Raw genomic sequence first — 25,579 nt, forward strand, 5'->3', positions numbered from 1 at the left:
ACTTTTTAAGTATACATGCATAGAGTATAAACCATATTTTTTTCAGACAGTGTCTGACAAACCTTGTATGTATCCTAATGCCATTTAAGCTTCCTATCTTATTTTTAGAAAGCCATCCATTTCTGAGCTGCTTAGTGTAGAAGCCCATCATTCTTTCAGAGAAAGCAGCAGTATGTTCATAGGATCTTTAATTTGTCAGATAGAGAATACAGGAAAACTGAGTGTAAGTTTCTGGTTTTTACAACTATAGACAATACATTATGAAAAGGTAAACCGAAGATAATTTAGAATACTGGTTGGGACAAGGGTCAGGAGAAGGGTGGCTATTTTAGGTACTGTGATCTGACAAAAGTAACTGCATCACAACTTCCAATCCAAGGACTCAAATATTTACATTCATACATATGTACTGCACACCAATAAAAAGATCCCTCTTTAGGGAAAGGTCACTTTAAAGAAGCAGTGAAGAGTCAATGTATTCTGTGGCAGGAAAGGTATTTCATTAAAACAAATATTGGTGGCCCTTAAGAAAGTCACCAACTATAGGCTGCTGTTTAATCATCACCTTTTTGAACAAATTGATATTGTGGGTGAAAGATTTGAGGAAGGAAAAGGAGAAGTATATACACAAAAAAAAAAAAAAGCAGATCAATCACTGAAACCAACTCACCCTACTAATATAGTTTTAAAACATTTTAAGGTACTTTACACTGTGTCTCTTGAGATGAAAGACAAGAATATATGTTGTAGCTCAATGAAACTGCTTTGACAAATTGCTCAATTATCACCTTCTGGGATTCAAAGTGTATATACCACCATGCTCCTCATTTGTTCACCTCTACTTTTGTCTCACTGAAGTGTAGCATCTGTTCCTCATTTTTATATGAAAGGTGCTCCAAAGCACTTCCTGCAACACTCAACCCTGCTGCTTGGTGGAGCATCTATTTTCTGAATCTTTTCAAGAACGTCCTTTGGTAGATTTTTATGTGCAAGTCTGTATTCACTATCAAAGACCTCTGAAATAGAAAAATAATTGAAGTTATTTAAGAAACCCTGTACAGTGCATGCTACTGTTTCTACAAAATACTTTCGTTGATTTTTATGTAATAACAACATAATTAACTTAACTAGCTGCTGATTTTTTTTTCCAAAATGCATCCTCTCACAGAACCTGAAAAGCATCTTAATGCTGGAGCACCACAATGCATCACAGTGGATGCTCATTACTTCTGTCACAGTTCAGGTTGCCTGTGCTCAGGGTACTTCCGCTGTTATATCCCATAAGGGAGTTCCTTTGCTTGCACAGTACCAAACAGAAGTCAGGGTAGAGGACATCAGGAAGGGGTGGGCAATCAGGTGGCTAGATGACATAGGTCTAACATGTCGGTCAGAGAAAGATGGACAAGACTGGGAACAAGCTTTCAGACATGAGGAATTCAAGCTTCAAGCTAATAAACTTTGTTTAAAATAACTGATTACTGGTTTCAAACAAAGTAAAAAATAATGGCTCCATCTCAATTACATTTTCGTAAAAGCAACACCTACTTGAAGAGTGACACCACTGTACTTTTCACTAAAACATAGTGACTGAAAAGTTACATAGAAACTCATGGATGAAAAGTTGATTTTATACACTAGTTTTCATATAAAGTATTCATATATTTCATACACAGGCACTATGAATGTCACAGTTTTTTCTACTTACCAATGTCAATGTTCTCTCTTCCAAGAGACACCAGAGACAGGAAAAGAATTTCTCTGTAGAAACTCCTAGGAAATATTATGAAGGGCAAATCAATGAAAGCACCAATTATCCTCAGTTTAGAAAGTCAGTGTTGGAGACACTAAGCTTCCATTATGTAGTGTCTGCAACTGTTCTGGTTCTTGCTTGTGAAGAAAGTGACCAATCTACATGATTACTAGCTTAAGGTTTTCTCAGGCCTGAATATTTTTACTTAATGCATGAAGTTATATTATTGCCAAATTAAGCAACACTTATTAATTAAATCATTCCTGCCTTAGGGTGAAGTACAGGGAAGCAGGCTTGTTTCAGATCACCCATACTTTTTTTTTTAAGAATGTCATGATCTATCTCAGAATTGGGTATCACAAAACAAATACATGTTATTTTTTTTCTTTCTAGAACTCATTAAGATTCTTCTCTAGGCAGATTACTTCCTGTTTCTTTTTAGTAACTACAGACCACAGAAGCAAAGATGACTTAGCATGATAAACTTAAATTGCTGTAATTTACTTCAGAAGCTGTGCTTTTGTATGAAACCCTCTTTGAACTGATGGCAAAATGTACCATAAAAATGTTATTTGCATGTCTCCCTTTGTTTGTGGATTATCCTGTATCCACTTTTCTTAATAGTCCAGGTTGGCAGAATTTCAACAGGTATAACTAAGTAGTTTGGAGAATATTCCAGACACTGCAAGAAGCTGCTGCACACTTGTATTTATCAATTTCCTAAATCGGGAGCAATACCAAAATCTGCATAGTCAATATCTCCTTTTTTCTTATTAATTCATAAAAAGTCAATTTTGATTAAAGAGTTACATTTATCCATTTAATTTGGATGAACTATGCATCTGGTTACAGAATGCATCTGTTTGTAAACATGGGCATAAACAAATATACAGTGTTTGGTGGACACAAATGAAACAAAATATTCCAGAGAAGTCCTATGGAATTATCATTATGAAGTATATACAGTCTAATCTTGTTTAACTTTGAGTGGGGAGAAAGTAAGAAGAGATTACCCCTTTACCTCTGTCGTTTCACATCTGGCTTAACTTTCTGTAGAAGGAGGTTGATTGGTTTTTCAACATTATTGTGTTGAATACTTAGTTTGATGTTCTCCAACAAAGTGTATGTTTCATGCTGATCTTCTGACACTGTGGAGGGTCTCTTTTCTGAAGAGTCTGGGAAATGCAACAGTATACGTTATTAAAACAGTAAAGATTTTTTGTTCAATAAGCAGAAGGTATTTTAGAGAGTACATATCTCACTTTCTGAAATACCTTCTGCTTATTAAAGTGAAAAATCTCTAGTCAATCTACAGAACCTCTAGTCAATCTATAGAAATTTGTTAGAATGCAAAGGCTTTGTCTGCTTATAGTCTTTACTCCACCATGGAAGTGACAGGATGCATCAAGTATCTGTGTGCAAGAGCTCCTGAATATGAGAGTAATACAAGAAACTGAATAGTATCCAGCATCAGATGTTGCCTGTGATGGTTTGTTAGATCAGCTTTATTGCTTTACTTAAGTTTCAAAAACTAATTTATCTCCAAGAAGGTTATTTTTACATAAAGCAAAATAAATAAAACAAAACACTGTCATGTTTCTCATCAAAGCAACTTTTCTTATCAAACCTCTTCTTAAAAGCCACCTACAATTCATTGATTACTTTGGGCTACATATGAAAAAGATAATGCACAGTTGCATAAAATCCTCCCACCCTGTTTATAAGTTATGACATTTATAACAGATAACATACTTCTTCACACAGATCAGTAATATATTTGCACAAATAATTTGACACTAAGACTATGTAAAGTACCTAGGGGATTGCAGATGCTTCACGTGCTAAAAAAGTTTTTCAACTTGATGGGCACTTCAGACACTACAAAACAACTGTTGCTTTCCATAGCCTCTGCTCTCTTTGCTTTCCGAAACATTTGTTATACTTACTGAGATTTCTCCAAGATATATACAGGGGGTCCCCTGGCTCTTGATGGAGGTTGATATTGTCCCACAGAAGATGGATGTATACTAGCTTGCTATCTTGAGCAAGAGATGTCAAAGGAAGCTAAAAAAACATGAGGAAAGGGAAAACATTTTAAAAACATGAGTGTAGTCTTATTGTTTAAAAAGATGCTCTTTTACTCATTTTGAAAACAAAAAAAGGTTTATTTATCTTGAAACCAACAAACAGGAATATCAGATGACAGGTGATGTCTTCTAAAGGAAACTGCATTCAACCAGAGCAAAGTCACGAGTACTGCAGCATTTAATCGCCTTTTCAAGTTTAGACTAACGTATGAAGACCATTCAGTTTTCTACAGATATCTGAAGAAAATATTTATGAGTTTATATCCAAAAATATTTTTTGTGCACCAAACATGTTACTTGATTTATACTACTTATCATGCCATACCTTAGTGTTTTCTGACCTGATTAAGATTTATTATGTTTGTCTATGTGTTGGTTTTCCCGAGAAGCAGAAAGAATTTGTATTTGCATACAAATATGAAACATGTATTTCCATTAAAAACATATGGCACTCAAAACAATAGTTGCATGATTGTTATATAAAATTAAGTGCCTCTGTAATCATTAATACAATAAGAATTAGTGGGCAAGAAAAACTTACTACTACTGTGTCAATTTAAAGTAATAATTACAAGATATTATGTCCCATCTTGGGTTTTCCCTGCTAATGCATTGCAATTTTCCAGTATGCTTTAGATTTCATTCCTATTGGTCTTCAACTACATTTCATGGAAAACCGTTCTTCATTCTAGATGTAGGGTTTTTTTAAATTGAGGGATAATTTTAAAATTAAAGTGCATATAAGAAGATAGGAAAACACTACTTTTTTGTGTGCATCATATACAAATACCTACTGAATTTGGTACTTACATACACTAATCATGTAAATTTCAAAAAACACATCTGCTCCTTAAAATGGGAAAAGCAAAATACTCCAAAGATAGCATCCATTCTACGTTCTTTTGTTCTACTCATATAGTAATGAAACTCAGTGGATTTTGAATAGCAAAAATTATTGGTGGAACAGAACAAAAAATATTGACCAATAATTTTAAGAGGTTTCTATACTAAAGTATGTAACCCACACAATATGGTTTACAATGTATTGCAATTTGTGAGTTCTCCACAGACCCATCTTGTTTCCTCCTACATATCAGCCTTCTCTTTAATGAATCTTACTCTCTAGCTTTTTAAAAGAGAATAGCTTGGCTAGAATTTGAGTGCTGTCTTCACGCATCTTCCTCCAAGAATCCTTGCAGAAAACAAACCTATCTACTTGTATTATAAAAAACAGGAACTGAGATTCAAGCTACTCAGAAATTGCTTGCCTACTTTTTTCAAACCAAACTCTCGAATTTAGCTTGCTCTAGTATTTGCAGTTCTAATATGAGGAAGCCACTTACCTGCACTCCATCATTACAGTGTTCAGATGTTAGAATGAGTCCAGGTAAGTTGCTGGGTAGATCCAACCGTCGGAAATACCAAACTAGGTTCCAGAAAATTATGGGGTGTTGATTGATGAATTTGGATGTATGAATTACTTGCTCTCCCTCATTTTCCAACAGTGATTCAAGCTCTTTACGCAGTACCAAAGGGCTCAAGTAAGGTACAGATACAGGGAGAGGGTTAGCTCTTTTTATTAGAGGATCCTAAAAACAAAACAACACAGATAAAATAAAAATTGAGGGTATTTTTTTACAAAATCAAATATTTTTCTTCCAGAAACACTCTTCAGGATTACTTTCCCTGAAAATCCCCCATTGCACAGTTTCTTTTGATATTTGAAATAAGCCTCTGGAAGTACTGAACACGTAACTTTAACAGCATGAGCAGTTTTGACTGTTGATGTGTTTCTTAACTTCAAAGAACCATCACCTAAGTTTTGGCTATTATGTGAAAAAGAGAAGATGATAATTTGTTGTAACTTGTTTCTGATTGTGCAGTTTCAGGCTATCTAAGCCACTACTAAGCCAGTGGCGATGGAGATCACAGAAAAATGTCAGTAATTGTATCAGCTGTGGAACTGAATCAGAAGTTCACAAGTTAAGACAACTTCTTGCCAATAAAAAGCATGAGGATAGAGGAGAAACATTGTTTCACATGCAAGAATAATGTAATAGTTTCAGTACTCCCTCTTACCTTCTCCCATCCACTCAACAGGTAAGGCTAACAGAACATAGAGGAGGAGTGTAAGTAAATGCATGGCAAAGAACAAAAACTTTCACTCTTGCAACCGTTGTGTTGTTTGCACTACTGTGTTCAGTCTGCTGTAGAATTTTGATTACTTTTAAAACAAATGTCCAGTTTTAGAAAGACAAAGACTTCACTCTGCTAGAGAGAACATTTCAAATCAAGCAGGACCATTTACAATGTACTGATAAAACAATTTTAGATTAACTGAACCAAGATATTTTTTTTTTTGTCATAAGAACATGAAAATATGCCTGGCCATTCCCATTCCGCAAATGGACAAGAATGGTAGTAGTAGAACATTATTCATTGCAAGTTCATTGCATTCAGTATTTTGCTGTCAACTGTGCAGCTTCTAGACTTACCACAACTTCTTGCAAACTATTTGGAAGACTAACTGTTGAAATGCCATGAGATGGTCTCTGGGAAAGATCAATGTTTTGCAGTGGACCTCCAACACTGTGGCTCCGAGTCAAGGACACTCCTCTTTTTGGTGGATTATTGGCAGATGTCCTCATGGTTCCGGGATCTCTATTTTGTTCTTCTGCCACATCACTGTTTGGATTTTAGAAGACAATATGCTAATATGAAACTATTCAGCATTCCTATGGCAACAGGAAGGAAGCACAGAAAAACTGCCAAGTAATTATCCCAAACCAATTTTCTCTATTAATAAGGAGTCATATTTGCTCAGTTAGCTCTGCAGTTAAGAGAAAACAAAACAAAATGCCTCTCAGGAAGTATAACCATCCCTCCAGAAAAGCAGCTAGGTATAACCTAGGACATGAATCTGAAACCATTGCAGTTCTGTATAGGTACCATTGCTCTGGTGCAGCTTTACCTTGCTTAGAAAAATAAACAGTTTTGTCAACTTGCAAAGATTATCTTGTTCTGACTACGCTAATTTTTACTTCCTCTTCCCTTTATGTTTACTTTCTTTAAATGTCATAAGCAGAGAAAAATATTATAGAAAACAATTTATAAACTGCATGCCAAAACAAATGAAAAAATAAAATTAATAAAATTGCAAGTGTCAAACTCATCCAGCAAGATAATTTAAGCAAACTCCTATTACAGGCTTGTCAAATTTAACCAATACAATCAAACCACTCGCAGATCTGTGAATATTAATTTTGTGCCATTTATAACGGCAATGGATAAAAACAATTTAACTACAACACAGAAGACAAAAGATCAAGTGAAATAGAAAGCATCTGCTTCCAAATAATCTGCAAAGAGAGGGAAGAGATTAATTTAGAGGTGACATTCACTCCTAAATTTGACTTCAGTTAAAAACTTATAACATCAGAGTTAAGAGATTAACATAAGCAATACAACCTCTCATTTTTAGACTATTAAGACTAACTACTATCACATTGATTTAAGTTTTCACAGTCTGACACAGGCATTAGCTCATTAGCTCACAGGCACTGATACTCAAGAATTCAAAATGGAATGATGAAAAAAAAAAAAACCCTTATTACAACAAAATGTCAACAAATCTCAGCAAAAAGGTCACAATTCATAGCAGCACTATTTCAGTTCCTCCCTCTTCCAGCATGACACCTTCTCCTTAATACTTCTTTCCTCAAACTGTTTCAAAAGTGGTATTGTTTTTCAGAGTTTCAGGTTTACATCAGTACTATGTGTCATAGAATGGATGCTTAGTACAAGCGTTGAATGCTCCGAAAGCTTTCTCTCAAAAATTAGTGTTCTAGCAAATGGACTTATTTTTCCCCATAATGCAGTATCCTTGTTAAATTCTAAGCATATGCAAAGGAGAAGTAATGCTTAAATTTCTGTGTGTCTTTAAAATGTGTGTTCTAACAATACTGAGCAGCAGTTTTACTCAGTAGCAGACAGACCTGAAGATTTATTTCTATGATTATATCTCTAAAATTCAGTCATTTAGTGGAACCAGCTTACTTCAAATTGATAAAAGCACACTTAAAACATGCAAAAACAATGAAAGGAAACAGACAATCATCAGGTTCCAATTGTACTTCTCCACCATATTTGGTACTTAAGCCGACCTTCACTTCAGACGTAGAGGAGAAATACTGAAAGTGTTGATACCTTTCTCACAGAACTAATAGCCCTGTTTTACCTACCTCTGCTCAGCTGTAGAGCTAGTTTCTTCAGCTATGGCGTGGCTGGACTGTGGGTGATCTGAAAAACTGATCAAGTCAGCAACAGCTGGACTGGACAATAGTTTCTTTTCCAGGGGATCCATGGTTAATGGAAGGGTGCCACTCTGTAAACTATCTCCTGAGGTACTTTGCTTCAGGAAAAAGCTAAGTTACAATATGAATGGGTGGGGAGAGAAATAGAAAGGTTAAGACGTAAGCATAAAGTCATGAAAAAGGTTATTATTTTCCACATTTACTTTCCAAAAGTAGCAAAAATAAGGAAATACAGCATTAAAAAGCTTGACAACAGGACACAAACTTCATCCCACTCTCTCCACTGCAACTTGTATAGAGCGAACAAACACATATAGAGATTTGATCTGCAAAATAAGAAATCCTACGCGGGACGCAAATCATTACAAGTGACCTTAGGTTGTCATTGTTCCAAACCAGTAACAATAAATCAATAGCTGACACATCACTGAAAATTGCTGTTATTCTCATTTGTACATTGTAATTTGTAAACTAGACAACCACACACCATTACAGGAACAAGATAAGAGGAACGTGTCTTGCTTTGCTAAGGTTAAGTACCCACTTTGCAGATGTTCAGTTTCAACACTAATGGAAGCTCTGTTTCACAGCAATAACCACTACAGTGAGAATTCATTTTAAATTACCTTAAGTTCCAGCCTTCACAGTGCAATTAAAAGAGGTAAAAATAGTAAGTGGAGAAGCTTAAACTGGAGAACTACTGGAGAAACATAAGCTGGAGCATCTGTAACTAAAAGCTGTTAGTAAATTTAATTTGGGAGAAATTCTTTGCTGACAGATTTATAAACCGCTTCATATGCTTTTAAAAAGTTCATGATTCATTAGCTTTGCCTTAAAAACTAAACAAAGTGAAAATAGACTTATACTTTCTGTACAGTTATGGTTACAAAGAAAATATGAAAAGAAAAAGTGGTAATAAGGCAACCAGTTCTTTGCTTTTTGTCTGTTTTACAATGAAATTCAATAGTTTACATGACTTATAATTTCCTTCGGTACAATCAGACTGTCAAACAGGCAGTGACGTTCTTGCAAACATCTAGACAAAAATACTGGGAGGTATAACTGAGATCCTTTTATGAAAAAATATAACCATGTATAAGTGCAAAGGCAGAAACAGAGTATTTATGAAACCCACTAACCTTGCAGAGCCACGTAGGTCTTTAAATTCAACATTAAGTAAAGGTAGGAAGGTACTTTTACAGAAAGGACAGGTAGTGTTCAAGTTGGAATCATCTGCTGTCCATCCAGCCATAATTTCTTCATCATAAACCAAAGCACCACAAGCTCTACATTGAGAGCAGCTTGACATCAATACCTAGAACAGCAAAGTCTTGTTTCAGAGTTCTTTTATAGGCTTTATAGGCTTAGTATCCACAGGAATTTAAAAGGTATCAGAATGCCAGTTGGGAGGCATGAGTTCATCACTGCTTACTCACCATACTCACAGTTACCTTGTCCGCATAACTCTTACCTATGAAATGCAAATACTAATAATTTCTTTTTGTTAGGTATTTTGAGACGTGAAAGAGGCATTACCCTGAAATGTTACTAATTTACTATTTGCAGTTGCTTGGTCTATGAAGCTTTCAGCATATATGAACTGTTTTGAATTACATTAGTAAATGCACATCTACTTCTCAAAAAAACCCCAAAAGAACAAAAAAACTAAAAATACAAGCCAAAAACCTAAACAACAACCAAACACTTTCTTCTCTTCTAAAGAAACCTTCTGGGTGGTGTGGTGGGTTAACTTTCGCTGGATGCCAGGTGCTCACCAAATAACTCCCCTTCCCCAACTGGACAGAGGGAGAATACTACTACAAAAGGTTTGTGGGTCAAGATAAGACCAGGGAGATCACTCAGCAATTACCATCATGGGCAAAACAGACTCAATTACAGGAAATTAATTTAATTTATTGCCAATCAAAAGTCAGAGTAGGATAATGAGAAAAAAAACCCCAATTCTCAAAAGACCTTCCCCCCACCCCCCCTTCTTCTCAGGCTCAACTTCACTCCCACCTTCTCTACCTCCTCTCACGCAGAGGCACAGGGGAACAGGGAATGGGGGTTTTGGTCAGTTCATCACACGTTGTTCTCTGCTGCTCCTTCCTCCTCACTCTTTTCTCCTGCTTCAGTGTAGGATCCCACCCATTGGAAACAGCCTCTATGAACATCTTGAATATGGGTCCTTCCCATGGGCTGAAGTTCTTCACAAATTGCTCCAGCATGGGTCCCTTCCACAGATGCAATCCTTCAGGCACAGACTGCTCCACTGTGGGTCCCCCACGGGGCCACAAGTCCTGCCACAAGCCTGCTTCAGCAGGGTCTCTCCACGGGGTCACAGCCTCCTTTGGGTAGCCCCCTGCTCTGGGATCGGGTCCTCCATGGGCTGCAGGTGGAGATCCGCTCCACCATTACCCTCCATGGCTGCAGGGGCTCAGCTGCCTCACCATGGTCTTTATCACAGGCTGCAGGAGAATGTCTGCTTCAGTTCCTGGAGCATCTCCTCCCATCCTTCTGCAGTGACCTGGGTGTCTGCAGAGTTGTTTCTCTCACATATTCTCACTCGTCTCCCACACCTGCTGTTGCACAGCAGTTTTTTCTCCCTTCTTAAATAGGTTATCACAGAGATGCTATCACCACTTTAGATAGTAGGAAGAAATTTTTTCCTGTGAGGGTGGTGAGGCACTGGAACAGGTTGCCCAGAGAAGCTGTGGATGCCCCATCCCTGGAGGTGTTCAAGGCCAGGCTGGATGAGGCTTTGAGCAACCTGGTCTAGTGGAGGGTGTCCCTCCCCATTGCAGGGGGCTGGAACTAGATGATCTTTAAGGTCCCTCCCCTGCTGCTGCTCCTTCAACCACTGCTGAATGGCTCAGCCTCTGCCAGAAGCGGGTCCATCTCGGAGCTGGCTGGCATTGGCTCTGTCGGACATGGGGGAAGCTTCTGGCATCTTCTCACAGAAGGCCCCCTGTAGCATCCCTGCTACCAAAACTTTGCCACACAAATCCAATACAAGTGGAAAAAAAAAAAAGTTGTTTTTTACCTAGTAAAAATCTCATTACTAAATTAGATTGGGAACTGGAAAAAAGATGGTAAAAAATAGCCCTGTACTAGCTGAAGAACAGTCTATAATCCTTATTTTTTAGGCTTTCTCTTACTTCATTGTTTCACTCGCACAGGAAAAACAACCAAAAAAAATCACCAAACACAGCATAAAATATAGTTCTACACAGCATATTATATATTTCAGATCTAAGATATTTTAGATATTTGCCCAATGGCAACGCTTTTACCATGCCATGCCCCTTACATAATGCAGTGCAGAAGTTTGAGAAGCCTAGATCTCCAGAAAATCAAACACAAAAGAAAATTACATGGGATCTGGCAAAGTAACACCACAGCTGAAAGGAAAGTGACAAAGGCAAACACAGTGACCATTGCCTACATTATCTGAAGTCTGAAAGCATCTACAAGTGATAACTGAAACAGAGAGGCATACTAAATCATTATTGTGATGGGTTTGGCTGGAGTAAATTTTTTTCATAGCTGTCTTTATGGTGCTGTGTTTTAGACTAGTGACCAAATCTGCATTGATAACATACCAAAATTTTAGCTACTGCTGAACAGTGCCTTAAACATCATCATGGCCTTTTTCTTCTCATTCTGTCCCTGTCCCAGCGAGGTGGCTAGGGGTGGACAAGAGTTTGGGAGGGAACACAGCCAGGACAGCTGACCTCAACTGACCAAAGAGATACCTATATAACATCATGCTCAGCGATAAAACTGGGTGTGTTGTGGGAAGTTTTTCAAAGGTAGCTGCTGCTTGGCCTGTCATCATGCTGACTGACTGCCTTTGCATTGCTTGTCTTTTTGTTGTCGCCTTCTTATCCCCTGCCCCCCCAATTCACTTATTAAACTGTCTTCGTCTAGACCTTCAAGCTTTTATTCTCACTTCTCCACTTCTGATTCTTTCCCCTATTCCAAAGGGAGGGTAGTAAACCAGCACCTTGGTGAGGGCTTAGCTGCTGGCTGTGATCAACTCACCACAATTTTCTAGTAACAACACATAATTTTCATAATGGGGGGGAGGGGGGGAAACCTGAAAAGAAAAAAAAGAATCTTGTTTCCTCTCCAAGATCTCTCTCATTTCAAATTTTGACCCTTCCCTCAATTGTTTCTACTATGTATGAGAGAAACATAAAAGCATTTAACACACTTTTCTCTTTTTAAAGCTACTGTCACACCCTAGGCTAAAAGCATCAAGCATCTTTGCAGTAGAAACATGGGAAAAAACATAGTTTGAAAAACTCAACCACATCCAACTGAGCAGGTACAGTAACACTGAATAATTACATCTTTCATCTATGAGTTTATTAATCTTACCTCCATTGCATAGTTCTGGAAAATGCTGGATAAACTAGTATTATGTGAAGAGCTGTGCTCTGACTTCTCAGAATCTAGAACTTTCATACTTCTTGGGAATGAAACTTCACCTGTACAGAAAGAGTTGTTTTGGTCTTGTACTAAAGGAAGGAATAATTTATCCATTCTCAAAGAAAATAATTTCTGTTTAATCAAGATAGAAAATTGTACCAGCAGATCTCCAAATATACATGTAGCTTTGTAACTTCACTGATATTATAAATACAATATAGATAAATACAATTTTGTGATTAACATTTCAAAGGTATTTTTGTCTAACACAATAATACATACCACAGACTGGTAAAAGAAAAAAAAAAAAAGCATCAGTGAATAAAATCTGAAAATACAAAGCAACAATAAAGACTGTCAAAAAGCAGTAGGATTGCTAAACATACATACCCTAAAAAGTTGTTTAAGATTTCTTGAATGACACATTCATATGTAAGTAGCAAATAGAAGGACAGTACCAGGTGAGACATGATACCAAATATACCATTACTGTGCTTAAGTTTTCCCTGGCTAACATTGCAGTAAAACAAAAAAATCTTTCTTTGGTAAGGCTGGGTTTTAGGGTTATGAACTTTGACCAGGAAAAGAGGAAAAGGAATTGGAATATATTTACCAAAAGGAAATGGCTGGCATTAGTTTCAGGAAGCAAAACTATCAGCACTACTTCCCCTGACAAGACCAATCAAACTTTCCAATTCAACAAATCACTACCAGAGCCCCCTCATCATAAAGTAGGCTCCTCTGCTTCTTCAGCTAAAGTTTATGTTTGTGAATAAATTTTACATATGCTGCTGAAGGCTGCCACTCTTTATAGTTAGTTCTTATAACCCTCCTAACTAACTGGAACTACAAGATATCTTGTCAATATTTTGCTAGACAGGGACAGCTTATGTCCAGTCTGCAAGATAATTCTTCTCTTCATGCAGATGGCTTTACAATATTCACATCATTAAAGTATTGGGAAGAGAGCTAAACCAAACCCCCAGCTGGCTCAGCAACACATCTTTATTTCAAAATAAGAATCAAATCTAATTGAATCAAATCTGAACTGAAAATTTTAGCTTTACTTCACTTGGTTTTAGAACTGGGGGGAGGGTACAATTTAGCAAAAGGCATATATTCAGCAATTTTTTACCTTCATGACTTCAAATCAAGTATGCATCCAATACCTCCTATACCACAATAAAGCTAATTCATTTTTTGTGTGTGTTGCTTTGGGGTTTTTGTGGGCCTGGAGCTGGGGGGTCGGTTTTATTTGTTTGTTTGTTTGTTTTCAGTTTGTTTTTTCTTTCCCCTCAAAAGATCTGCTCCTGCTAGTTGTGTAACTATCTGCAGTTCTTGAACACTGCTCTGCTCTTCAGTAGTAATATCTCAAGAACTTTCAGGGTATTATGACTTTACATGAATGAGCAGGTGTTCCTGGCTAAAGCTAGCTAGGAATCTTCCTATCATATACACACAGGAACTATTTTTGCAGTTAAATCCCTGTATTTTGTATCAATTTTTTATACATTCAACAAATAGAGAAGCATTAGCTATTTGCTACTGCCAGTGAAGAGTATAGAATGGAAGTACAAATTTGTTTGTAATCTTAAGGGCTTCAAATAATTTCAGATTAGCACCGCTTCCACTGTTATGAATGATTTCACACATAATAGTTTTCCCTGTTTGTTATATTATAAGCAAGGAGGGAGGGGTTGGGGGTGAGCAGGGAGAATCTCACCTGCACTGTAATGCTGTTTTCCTACATCTCCACTGCTACTGCTACTGCCAAGACTAGTAGTGCTTTGTGCAAGCTCATTTGTAATTAGCCCTGGGACTCCAGTTCTTGATGACAGATTATCTCCTAAAACATTATCTTCAAAACCAGCAGGGAAGTTAAAGTCTGGTCGATTGTTTTCTTCCTTTAATACAAGAAGAAGAAAATTAGCATTTTTGAGTACTTCCAGATCTACTATTTGACTTCTATCTTTACCCTAATAAATAAATAATGAAAGTAGCAGATTAAAATGAAATCCTGATGTAAAAAATTTATTAGATGTAAGATAAATCTACCAAACCCCAAAACCAGCAGATACTGGACAAACCAGAAGGATGTTGGAAAATGAAAGGCTTTAGCAGTGAAAATACTTATCTGAGGATCAAACCGAGTGACAAAGCGACAGGGAGAAACATGAAAAATTATGCAGAAATCGTGACTTGGCAGACATTATACAAAATGAAGAAATTATCAGAAAAAGGTCTGACAAACTCATATTTTCAGAATTGAAGACATGAATGAAATATAGCGGCCGAAATGATGCAGCAGTAACAGTCACTAAGACACAGGATGCAACAAAGTTTAATAATTAGGATATTAAAAAAGGGAAGCTGGACAAATAAAAGAGGAGACAATGAAAAGATCCTTGAAGGAAATTAAAGTAAGTCATGTTAAGGGAATTATGATGTGCCATTAAACAAAATTCTATGGAACAGAAGTAGTATAGTATAATAGAAAGACACACAGGAAAACCTAGGTCATAGGGAGGGAAAAAAAAAAAATCAAGAAAAAAAGCAAACCAGTAGGTTTTCATCATCACAGGCAAAATCTGGTTCAAAAAAATTACAAAAAAAAGAATTATTTAATAGAAAGGACCCTACTGATAACACCAGTTAAATTTGTTACATGTACATAATAAAACCAGACAGCTATCTTCCTCTTTCCCGCCTTTTATGGAGGTTGGGGAAAGAAGGGAGAATTTGAAAAAGGAAAGCTATCTTAACAGTCTGAAGAGGGAAGACAGAATATCGTTAAAGCAAAACATCAGATCAAAGGTCTAACTGCACCAAGCAAAGGCCTTTCTAAGAAACAAAAGGATGTTTGGAGGCACAATAACAAGATGTATATGGAAAGGAGGAAGTAATAATAACCATCCTTCCATCTCTTTCATTCATGCCATTATACTCTGAAATGTTTTACTCCAAAAAAGACTTTGTTAATCAAGTGTGCTCACACAAGAACTAGAACATTTAGTTTCCAAATTCCTGACAAGTGAATTTACTAGATCTCAGGCTGTGCTTCACTACTTTCAACTTTAATCCTCACCAACTTGAGTTCTTAGGTTTGTGATTTGTTTTCACAACCTTTTCTTAATTTTTTAAAGTAAAACAGGCAGTATGACATCATTTAAGATGACATAATTTTGTTCTTACTAGGGTTTCTTGGTGCAGTATTTAAAAATATAAATAAATAAATGAATAAATGGAGGGGGAATGTTGAGAACAAAAAGTCAAAGATGAAGTTTACTGCATCAAGACCATTTAATTTGCTTTTGTCTGAAAAGTGTTTTTTTAATGACAGAGGAAAACTCCACCATACATAAAATGCAATTTTTGTTACCTAGTAATAGTCAATACTTAATAAAAACCACAATCTTATGAAGCAATCTTCTAGACACAGAAGTTACCCCTCTAGCTTTGTCTCCTCAAATTTTTCATATTGAAAAACACTTGCCTCATCATCTGAGTAGCTATATGCTGAAGTTACAACTCCCCACATCTTACTGGCCACACTGGCAGCCTGCTTCATGCCTGATTTCAGAACATCCATTTTTGGTCCAGACAGTATATTGTCTAACTTCAGGTGGGATAAAGTTGTTACAACAGATCCTAATGAGCCATGTGGAGAAGAACGACCCAGTCCTGTCAAAGATGAAGACCGTTCCTTTTGAACTCGCGGATGGGTTTGTTGCTTTGGTCGTCCAGTGAATGTTTTGGATCTGGAGACAGAAGGACTTCTTCTATTTTCGTATAACTCCGGGGATGGCAGGATGGGATCCAAAGGCAGGCTTGACCTCCTTTCTTGGGAGTGACCAAGTGTACCAGAGGCTTCTGCTTCCCTATCTGCCTTGTGTAGTTCCATGCTGGGAAACTTATTACCCAATGGGTTCTTCAGGTTCATATAGCTCTCTATTTCATCTGCCAAATTACGTGCTGCAACTGGTGACACCAACTTTTCCTCAGGTTCTGGATGCCTTGGTTGCATGCTGTCAGTAGCCAGCAAAGATAAAGGGTCCAAGCCTACTTCAACATCTTCCCTTTCTATAGGCTTAACCACTCCATAAAAGCTATTCCTTTTAGTAGTTGCATCTTTGGATTCTGGTTTCTGGTTTTTGGACTCAGCTGACTGTTCAAGGTTCATGTCTTCCACAGCGGTCAGGTTTTCATCTCTTCCATTCTCAAGATGCTCCTGTCCTTCCCCAGGTTCTTCCAGCACTGGTGAAGACCTACGCTCCAATTCCCAATCACTCTCAGTCACACAACTCCAAGTGCCATTTACACCAGAAACCTGCTTGTCAACAATACTTTCAAAGCTGTGGGATTTATTCCTATGAGAGGGTGAAGCTTTGGCCCCAGATAAAGCTGCTGTTAGGATCTTGGCATCTGCTCCCATCATTATTGCTATTTCTTTAGAATGCAAGTCCAAGCTGCCTTTTTTCAGCAGCATGCCTGCTCTGCTTTCACTGCTGAAACTGCAGCTTCTCTCTGAAAACAGTTTCTGCCTCTTCTGTCCTTTTTCACTTGTTTTCTTAGGAGAAACATCACCGAAGACTACATCTTCAACTGAATCCTGAGTTATAAACAGTGGGCTAGAACCAGTTTCTAAAAGAGAAAAGGCATTAATAGGTACTGTAGCCACCAAAAATGTTTATTTCCTGAAATCATGTGAAATTTCCATATCTCCTTACTCCTGAGAAGACTAGGAGCACCAGAATCTCAAGCTTATTCTGCTTCTGAAAAAAAACGTATCGTGTGTGTCTGCACAACACAGAAGCATTACTTCATTTATGACAGAGCCATATTTAGAAAAAGGTAATTAAATTTAGCATGTGGGATATATAATCTAATCTTACAAGTATTCCCATTTCCTCAGGGGAATTGGGAATATTTATTGCCTACAAAGTTATTTTAGCTAGGCAACAGCCTCCAGAAGTATGGGAATTTTACCACATTGGGACCCCAACAGAGGACCATATTCACTGCTGGAGGATGTCTGAGTCTCATATCGATGCTGCTTCTCAACTAGTCATCAGCTCTCATAATTGCCAGAAAGGTTCTGGGCAACTTCCTGACTGAAACTCAATTCTTTGCTATCAAGCTACACTGAAGCTGGACTACATTGCCTTAGTCAAGGACAACCACAAATACGGAAAAAAAAAATTAGCTCCAAGGTTTGGCTTTTATATATCCAGAAGTCTTCCTCATAATAAAGCTTCAGATACGTAAATAAGTTTTGTATGGCACAAAGACAACATGCATTGTTCCCAGATCATACATTGGCAAAGTAAACCACAGCAATAAGGAGCTGGTCCAAGGTCAGCAAGGTTTGGGTGACAAAATCAAGAGCAGAGATACTACTTCTCTTGGTTTTCAAATAAATTACTGAAACACTCTAGTGTGGGACATGGAAAATCTTGATTTCAGTCTACTCAGAACTGATTTTCAACCTTAGAATCCACAGGTTCCTTCTAAGTCACCTGCAAAGGACAGTGGTGGAAAGGAAATGTTGAAACACCTGCACCTTGAATAGAAGTTTTGTTTCTTTTCATACCATGAAAAAGACTGCAAAACACTATAGCACAACCAGATCAGGACTTCAGCAAGTTCTGTTTCACCCAGTGACTCACCACCACTGCTTTTCCTTCCAATGCTATCAAAAACGCCTGATGGAACTTTCACAATACTGTTACCCCAAGCAGGTGGGTCTGTTGGACTATGAGTTTCTATATTCAGCGGTTGCTTTTCATCAGATTTCTCAGCACAAAACTCTGTAAGAAAGAGAATGTGAACTTTAGTTAATTTAACTAAATAATTTTGTTTGCACTGTTACAGTAAATATAAACTCAACCACTGTTCCCTTATGTAATTATAACCTAAAGGATCAGTCCTAGTAGGTACTCAGCATTTCCTGGAAATAATACCCTGGCAGATGACAGTAGACAGTACTACGCATGGAGTTCTTAGCTGTTCACAAGGCTAGAGCATATGCCAATTTCTTCCCTTGGTATTTTTTCAACTAACCAAAGTAGAGCAGGAACAGCAATTCTCAGATTTTCATGCAGGGCTATTTGTCTAATGACAGCTTTTGAAGCCCTAACTCCCATTAAGGATCTAGTAACACAGATATGAAACAAATTCAGTAAACAAGAATGACAAAATACAGAAAAACTAAGGACAATATCTGGATAGGAGACAGGAGGACCATATTTTCCACAGCTGGTTAAGGTTTGTAGAAAAAGTAGTTCCTTTGATTAGATCAACTAGTACAGCTGAAAAAATGGTCAAGTTTTCAAATACACAAATGAGAGGAATGGAATACAAAACACTGTGTGCCCCAGCACATGTCCAATTTTTCCGTCTATATTAAATTAGTCTAATAAAAGGCTATTTAGCTACATGTATTCCACTGCTATTATCTAGGGCACAGAAGTAGTCCACTAGATTTCATACAGTCCTGTTTTGACCTTGGCAACATTATGAACAAAAAACACTAAGTATTTGTGGTAGTCTAATGCATGAAGCAGATTTATAACAAAAAGCCTTCAGCAATGTAAACATGTATACTTAACCTCCTATGAGGTCTTCAGCTTTAGAAGAAATATCTTTCTCTACTTGTGTTTTAGTTGCATGAAGACTATCCCCATTGTGTCTTAGAAGTTCATCCTTGGATCCATAGCCCTGGTCTGACTGACCTGTTTGAAGGAATACCAACACATGCCTCAGCTTTGTTTTTCTTTCCTACATTTGTTTTTCAATAAGAAAATAAAAGAACTGAAATTAACTTGTTTCACATTAAGTTTCACCAGAAAAGTTCATAGTAAGATAACCAGAATGACTAACCTGTGCATAGATCTACTTAGTGATGGTGACAGCAGAGATAATTAGAGTAGTAAATTTGGATTGTATAGCCTAATTATTATATTAAATACAAGTTATTCTCCCAGGAACACTATAGTGACTAACTACTTTTAACACACTGTTATCTCCTTTCATTCCTTTCTCTTTTTATTAGCATGAAATATTTCATTACAGGGCAAGATGAATTCTCAAACACAGCTACAAAACATACTTAGACAAACTCAACAGTAATTGAGCAAGCTTCTAATAATGAATACATCCCTGAAAAGAACTGTACCATAAACTGTACTACATCTTTGTGCTATAGCTTAAAGTATAAAATGTAATAGAAAAAAAAAGTAAAAATTTAAACATTTTAAAAAGTCTGTTCCTCCATGATACTAGTTAAATTTGACAGCTGTAACTCATTCTTTAAAAAAAAAAGTTTACAGTAGTCCAAAAAGTCTGCCACAGGAAACAATCCAGAAAAACTATCGTTTCTTTGTTATTTTTATCTGAAGTGCTGCTGCATGTGCCAAAATTGAAAAATACTATATGGGACATAACCCACAGCAACATGTTGAACAGGATTATTTATATGCCTTAGAGTACCTATTAGAATACATGACTATTTAAAAATATAAAAGTGTAAGTTACTGAGTGCAAAAGGTAATAGGAAGCTCCATAAAACTTGAGAGACAGACATAATTTATCTACAATACATATTATTGCTGCTTATTTTACCAACAAAGAGCAAACATGTAAAAAAGAATTAAATTTAAAAGTTTGAACAGCCTTCAATTATTACATTTGGCTACTGTATTAAAAAGCTTTTATATAGAAAAGTAAGTTCTGACATTCTTTGGTCCTCATTTCTATAGTGTTAGTACCACTGCTTTGCACAGAAGTGAAAACACCCTATCAATAAATGGGTGAATTACCTGCAGAAGTAACATTCAAGGGTAGAAATAATGCACACGTGCATCCAAGGCTTCACACCATATAAGTCTGCACCCCACACCGTGATAGCCAAGGACAAATGCAGCACCCAAGAGACAGCAAAGAGCAAAAAGCAGACCAACAAAGAGCAGAGAGAAGGAAAGTTCAGTAATCTAGGCAGGCATATCAGACGAAGCATAGGAATCAGACTCAAAGTTCTCTTTACAGAAGGACTCAAGATATTAAAAACATGAAGAGTGTGCACGAACCATTTGTACAGCAAGTTTTGAAGTACACACAGAAAGGAAGTTTAGTTGAGACTGTACACAGGTAGGATACGATCAGTACTAAAGCAGATACAGAGAACCACTAATTTTGTCTTGCCACCTCAACTTCTCATGCACTCTTTTTACTCCAGTTTGTCTGGAAGAGTGCACATCAGATTTAAGGCAGAGTTTTTCTCCAGCTTATCACTTATCTTTCTGTTCCCAGGATGTCTCAAAAAGACTCTATGACAAGGTTCTGATATTTTTTATATTTATTTCCAAGTTCAGTGACTACTGTTAAGAAGCTTGAAATGGCCTTTAGAAGCAGTTTACTATAACCGAACATAACATACTAATTCCAGGACAGCTAATTAGGCCTTTCTGGATTACCATCAAGAAGCAACATTTTGAAGTGTTAGCTTCTAACCACCTCAGGAACTTTCACTCCTTTCCTTTAATGTAGAGAAAGGTTTGCAGAGAAAGAAATTATATTCTGAGTAAAACCTATGAATCAATGACAATATGCAAAAATTGAACAGACTCGTATGTCAGAGGCTTCATACATTTTCTGAAGACTAGCATAAAAAGCAAGGTTCACAAGACCACAGCAAGACATTTAACATAATGATACTTCTGCTACGGTTCTATCTAAACCAAAGAAGCAGCATGGTCTGCAATAAGGGAGTAATATTCAACACCTGTGTATTTCTTTTTCTTTACATAGTTCAACTTCAAGCTTCATTCTCTACAGCCTCAAGAAGGGGAAAGTGGTGGCTGTGGAGAGGAAATCAACAGGAGACTAGACAATTTAGCCTTTTGGGGGACTGTTAGTAGTGAAACCCAGTAGAATCTAGTACCTGTGCTAGTGTGATTATCAATGGAATCAAGCCTGACTAAGTCACTGACGAAGAGAGTGTGCTCCCCACTGTTAGCATCATTAGAACTATCCACGCTACCATGGCTCACCATGTCCCCATCACTTCCACCTGTGGTACTCCGCAGAGCTAAAGACATGAATGAGAGTTGGTTAGTAAGAGAGGATTTAACTTTTCAGGTTTTTAAACAAATCTAACCTCTTCAGACAACAGTAAATACTTTTGCTTGCACATATAAAATAATATGAAATTCTAGCAACAGAACTCAGACAATTAATTCTTCAGTGTAGGAAAGATATTCTAAGACTGTTTCAAGCATCAAGTTGGCAATCATCAATTTTTATACACTTAAGGAAAGATTTTCCACTTGTAAAAGCCACAATGTTAGCTGCAATCCCTCAGAAAGCATGTCATGCTCTTGTTCAGCAGAAATTAATCCATTTCAGCAAACTTATTACCTGATATCACAGGTACTTGTGGGCTCTGCGTTGATTTCTTTAAGCACTGCCTAAATTGTGCTGTGCCACGAACTATGTTTCGTACCTTTGTCCACAGGAATATGCCACTGCGGTTACTGCTAGGCCAAGGAGACTCTAAAACCGCCTACAGAGAGAGACATGGCAATTATAGAAACAGTAAGAAAGTTACAATAAGAAACACAGTGAGCAGCTTTTCAAAAAAAAAGGCATTTCCTGTCAACCACGTGAAGAAGGTCAAATATTTGAGTTTTTATGAGCTGTTCCCTTTCACACCACAGCTCTGGATAAAATAGCTGAGTAACATCAAACAGTGGATCAAGATTTAAGTCAACAAAGTGGGTTTTGTTCTTACTTATATACGTGGGCAGCAACAAAAGACTACAGCAGCACTTCTTTTCCTATTACTTCACGTAGTTTACTTCACTAAGAAGTTCCAACAGCACATTACAGGAACTTGAAAGCAAAGAAAACTGAGGGAGGCTACTTCAACTAGCCTAATTCCAGCTTTTATCCATCTTGGATCCTGCTACCTTAAAGGACACCTAGGAACAGATGCTTTTGACATGGAAGCACCAGACAGCTCCAAAACTTGGAAATGGAAACACTGTAAGTGTATATTTCAACAGAATTTTTGGTTAGCCAAACAGCACAGGAGTGTAAAATTCACAGTGAAAAACCACACACTGTACACCCAGTGAACTGTAAGCATGTCCAAAATTATTGCTTGCCTAAACAGAACCAGCAAATCCAAGTGAAGACCCATGAGAAACAATCTTCAAAATGTGCTACAGGACAAGTGGAGTGACAACAGCAACAGAGACATTGGTTCAGTAGTCCTTGTCAGGACTTCTCTTACCTTATTGTAATAACCATAGGTGATTGCATTTGGCTGTATTCCAGCATTTTTCATTTCAAAGAGGACTCTCACAGCCTGAACAGGCTGACCCCACAGTCCACAAAGCTGCATTACAACTCTGTAGCAGACCTGACAAGATGCAGAAATACATAAAGGGACTGATGACAAAGGTTTTGAAACAGTTTAAGCTCTTCTCTGATTTCCAATTTTTACACATGTAAAAGGGAAAGCCATGTGAGAGCAGCTGCTCAATACATAGCACTCAAGAGCCAGAAGAGGGAGCAAAAATTAAACAGGAAGTCACACGAGCAGAATTAACAGCAGTCACATTGTTGAGAATGCTGGATTTTTTTCCACTCAGCTGTTCTGTTTGCGAAATAAAGGAGGGAAGGAAATGCCCACACAAAAAAGCAGGATAACTTCTGCTGTGTGCCTGTGGATGCTACTGAAAGAATGGTATGCTGCACATAAACCCATTAACCCTTCAGTTCGGTAAAGCTGCAAAGCATTAATTCAAAGCACATTTAAAAATAGGGATATTCAATAACTTCCTTCTTGAAGAAGTCTGGGAGAAGACTAGCAACACTAAGTTGGAGTACTTGATCCAGCAGACACTATGGCGGTGATGAAAAAGGAAATGAACTTCCAGTTGCTCTAGTTAAGTGAACTTCTTTGAGATCATTTCAAGGCGGCTTGAAAACAGGCCAAACTGTAAGTATGCTTAACCTGATGGTGGCAGTGAAACACACTATATTTGCACCTTGTCTTCTCTTCCACGTTTATGGTAACTTTTTTTTTAATTCACACTTGCCTCATCTAGTGGTTCCACATCAGTTTTCCTCATTTTAATTAGAACATCATACGCCTGCTGCAGTGCTTTGACTTTGGGATGTGCAACTCTGATGTAGGCTGGCAGACATATAAACCATAGGCTGTAACTATGACTGAAGAGACACTTAGCCCACTGTGGGGGGCTTACGTAATACTTCTTGGCTAATTTATGGGCTGTTTTTATCTCCTGTAAGTGTGAAACAGAACAAGAAAGCAGATAACAGATGTAACATCCTGAATCTAGAAGCTATTACTAACCCAGATAACAGCTTCTTAAAAGTATTTAATAATAATGTAAAAACACTCAACTGAAGCTCCCTTCATACTACTCTCTTATTAAGCCTCTCCGCAATAAAAAAAAACACATGAGAATTAATCCTCTTTTTTTTCTTCCCCATTCAAGCATTTTTTTTTATATCACAGTCTAAAGCTTAAAAATGAGTTTGACAATGAACTGTAATCTCAAATGCTAATTCATTGATTTGTTGTCTTCTGTTTCTTTCTTTCACAAGTGTTGATTCTCAATAGTTACAAAGACCTAACCTCTAACAATATTAACTTACAGTATAAATAGGTAGTGGGAATTTTACCAAAAAACTTCATATCTTTCAGTATTCACACAGTGATTACAGTAAGACTCATCTGACCTGTTTTGTCCTCTTTGCCATGAGTGCTGGACTATTTGAAATGCTGCTTCCAGCTCGGTGTCTGCTGAAGGAGAGCTTGAGCTCCTGTGGCCTGTCAAAGAGCTTGAAATCTAGTCGTGGGAAGTTTTTATAGCTATACAGATGATTAAAAAAAAATAAACAGAGAAGAAAAGCATTTCACATACCTGCTGACAGCAGAAAAGACGTACAAAAGACAACTTGTGTGCAAAGAACTGACAAACAGGAGAATAAAGAACTGGGGTAGGGCGGTGGAGAAAAAAAAGGAGGAAAGAAGATAGCAAGATCGTTTTAGTCTTATTCACAAAGATATCACAAGAAGATGCCTTGGACATTAAATATCCATAGGCAATGGAGACAAGAACCAGACTGCCATCCAGATAATGAAGGTCAGCGAAACACAGATTATTATTACCACGGACAACAGTTGGAAACAGAACCTTTGTGACCTCCAAGAGAGACAGGAAGATAAAAATCATACCCAGAGTGTCTGAAACTCCACACTTCCTGTACAGGGCTGAAAAACACTGACTGAAAGAAGCCTGAAGAGTGAAGTGGCTATTTTGGTTTTTTGGTTCATCAGCCGCAGATCAATAGTACTGGGCAGATCCATTACCCACCCCCCATCCTTCCCACTGTGAAATAAACTGTGCTGCAGTTGCTACAAAATACACATAACCAGTTCAAACAGGAAGAAAGACACTGAATACATGTAGAAAGGTATTACTAAAAGGTTGTCAAGAAGTTATTGAAAAATTAAAACCAAAATCCACATGCCCTCAAACATACACACAAACAAAACATTGACTTCTAGAGCTTCAGAAATTTACCGGAATCTGGGCAGCTTGTATCTTTTTAAAGATTATTCTGAACATTACATTAAAACAAGTTTTGTATCAAGACAAAACATCTGCCTTGCTTAACATCATAAGCATTCTAATTTCTATACATGTGGGTGTTTAACTTGTACCTGTATTTTGGCACTCGCTCCTGTCCATCATCAGCAGGAGATTCTGGTGGCATTATGAACACTGTGTGTTCACTTTTTTGTGACTCATCAAGCTCAATCAACCGTGCATCTTCAACGGAATCTACATCAACCTGGAAAGAGAGTTCATACTCTTAAGTACAGACTTTGGATTTGGGATAATATGTCCCTTTTAACATTATGTTAGTATATGTAAAAATATATTTAATATATACTTTAT

The 25,579-nt window shown here is 37.3% G+C and overlaps 1 protein-coding gene across 1 annotated transcript; it reads right to left on the reverse strand.

Moving 5' to 3' along the window:
- Positions 1-739: 739 nt before the first annotated feature.
- On the reverse strand, positions 740-25,472 carry DENND4C (DENN/MADD domain containing 4C; the record flags this gene model as incomplete). Its single annotated transcript, XM_010086750.1, has 20 exons — positions 740-1,016; positions 1,706-1,770; positions 2,772-2,925; positions 3,697-3,814; positions 5,181-5,426; positions 6,333-6,522; positions 8,079-8,261; positions 9,290-9,465; positions 12,534-12,643; positions 14,308-14,488; positions 16,078-17,225; positions 18,251-18,391; positions 19,193-19,315; positions 21,093-21,095; positions 21,523-21,669; positions 21,999-22,143; positions 22,876-23,004; positions 23,687-23,893; positions 24,354-24,486; positions 25,342-25,472. Coding segments are annotated over 20 exons (3,867 nt in total), but the record flags the coding sequence as incomplete, so codon positions are not given.
- Positions 25,473-25,579: the final 107 nt, after the last annotated feature.

This window comes from Pterocles gutturalis, unplaced genomic scaffold (genome assembly GCF_000699245.1).
Source record: "Pterocles gutturalis isolate BGI_N339 unplaced genomic scaffold, ASM69924v1 scaffold21181, whole genome shotgun sequence".
Lineage (NCBI taxonomy): Eukaryota > Metazoa > Chordata > Aves > Pterocliformes > Pteroclidae > Pterocles > Pterocles gutturalis.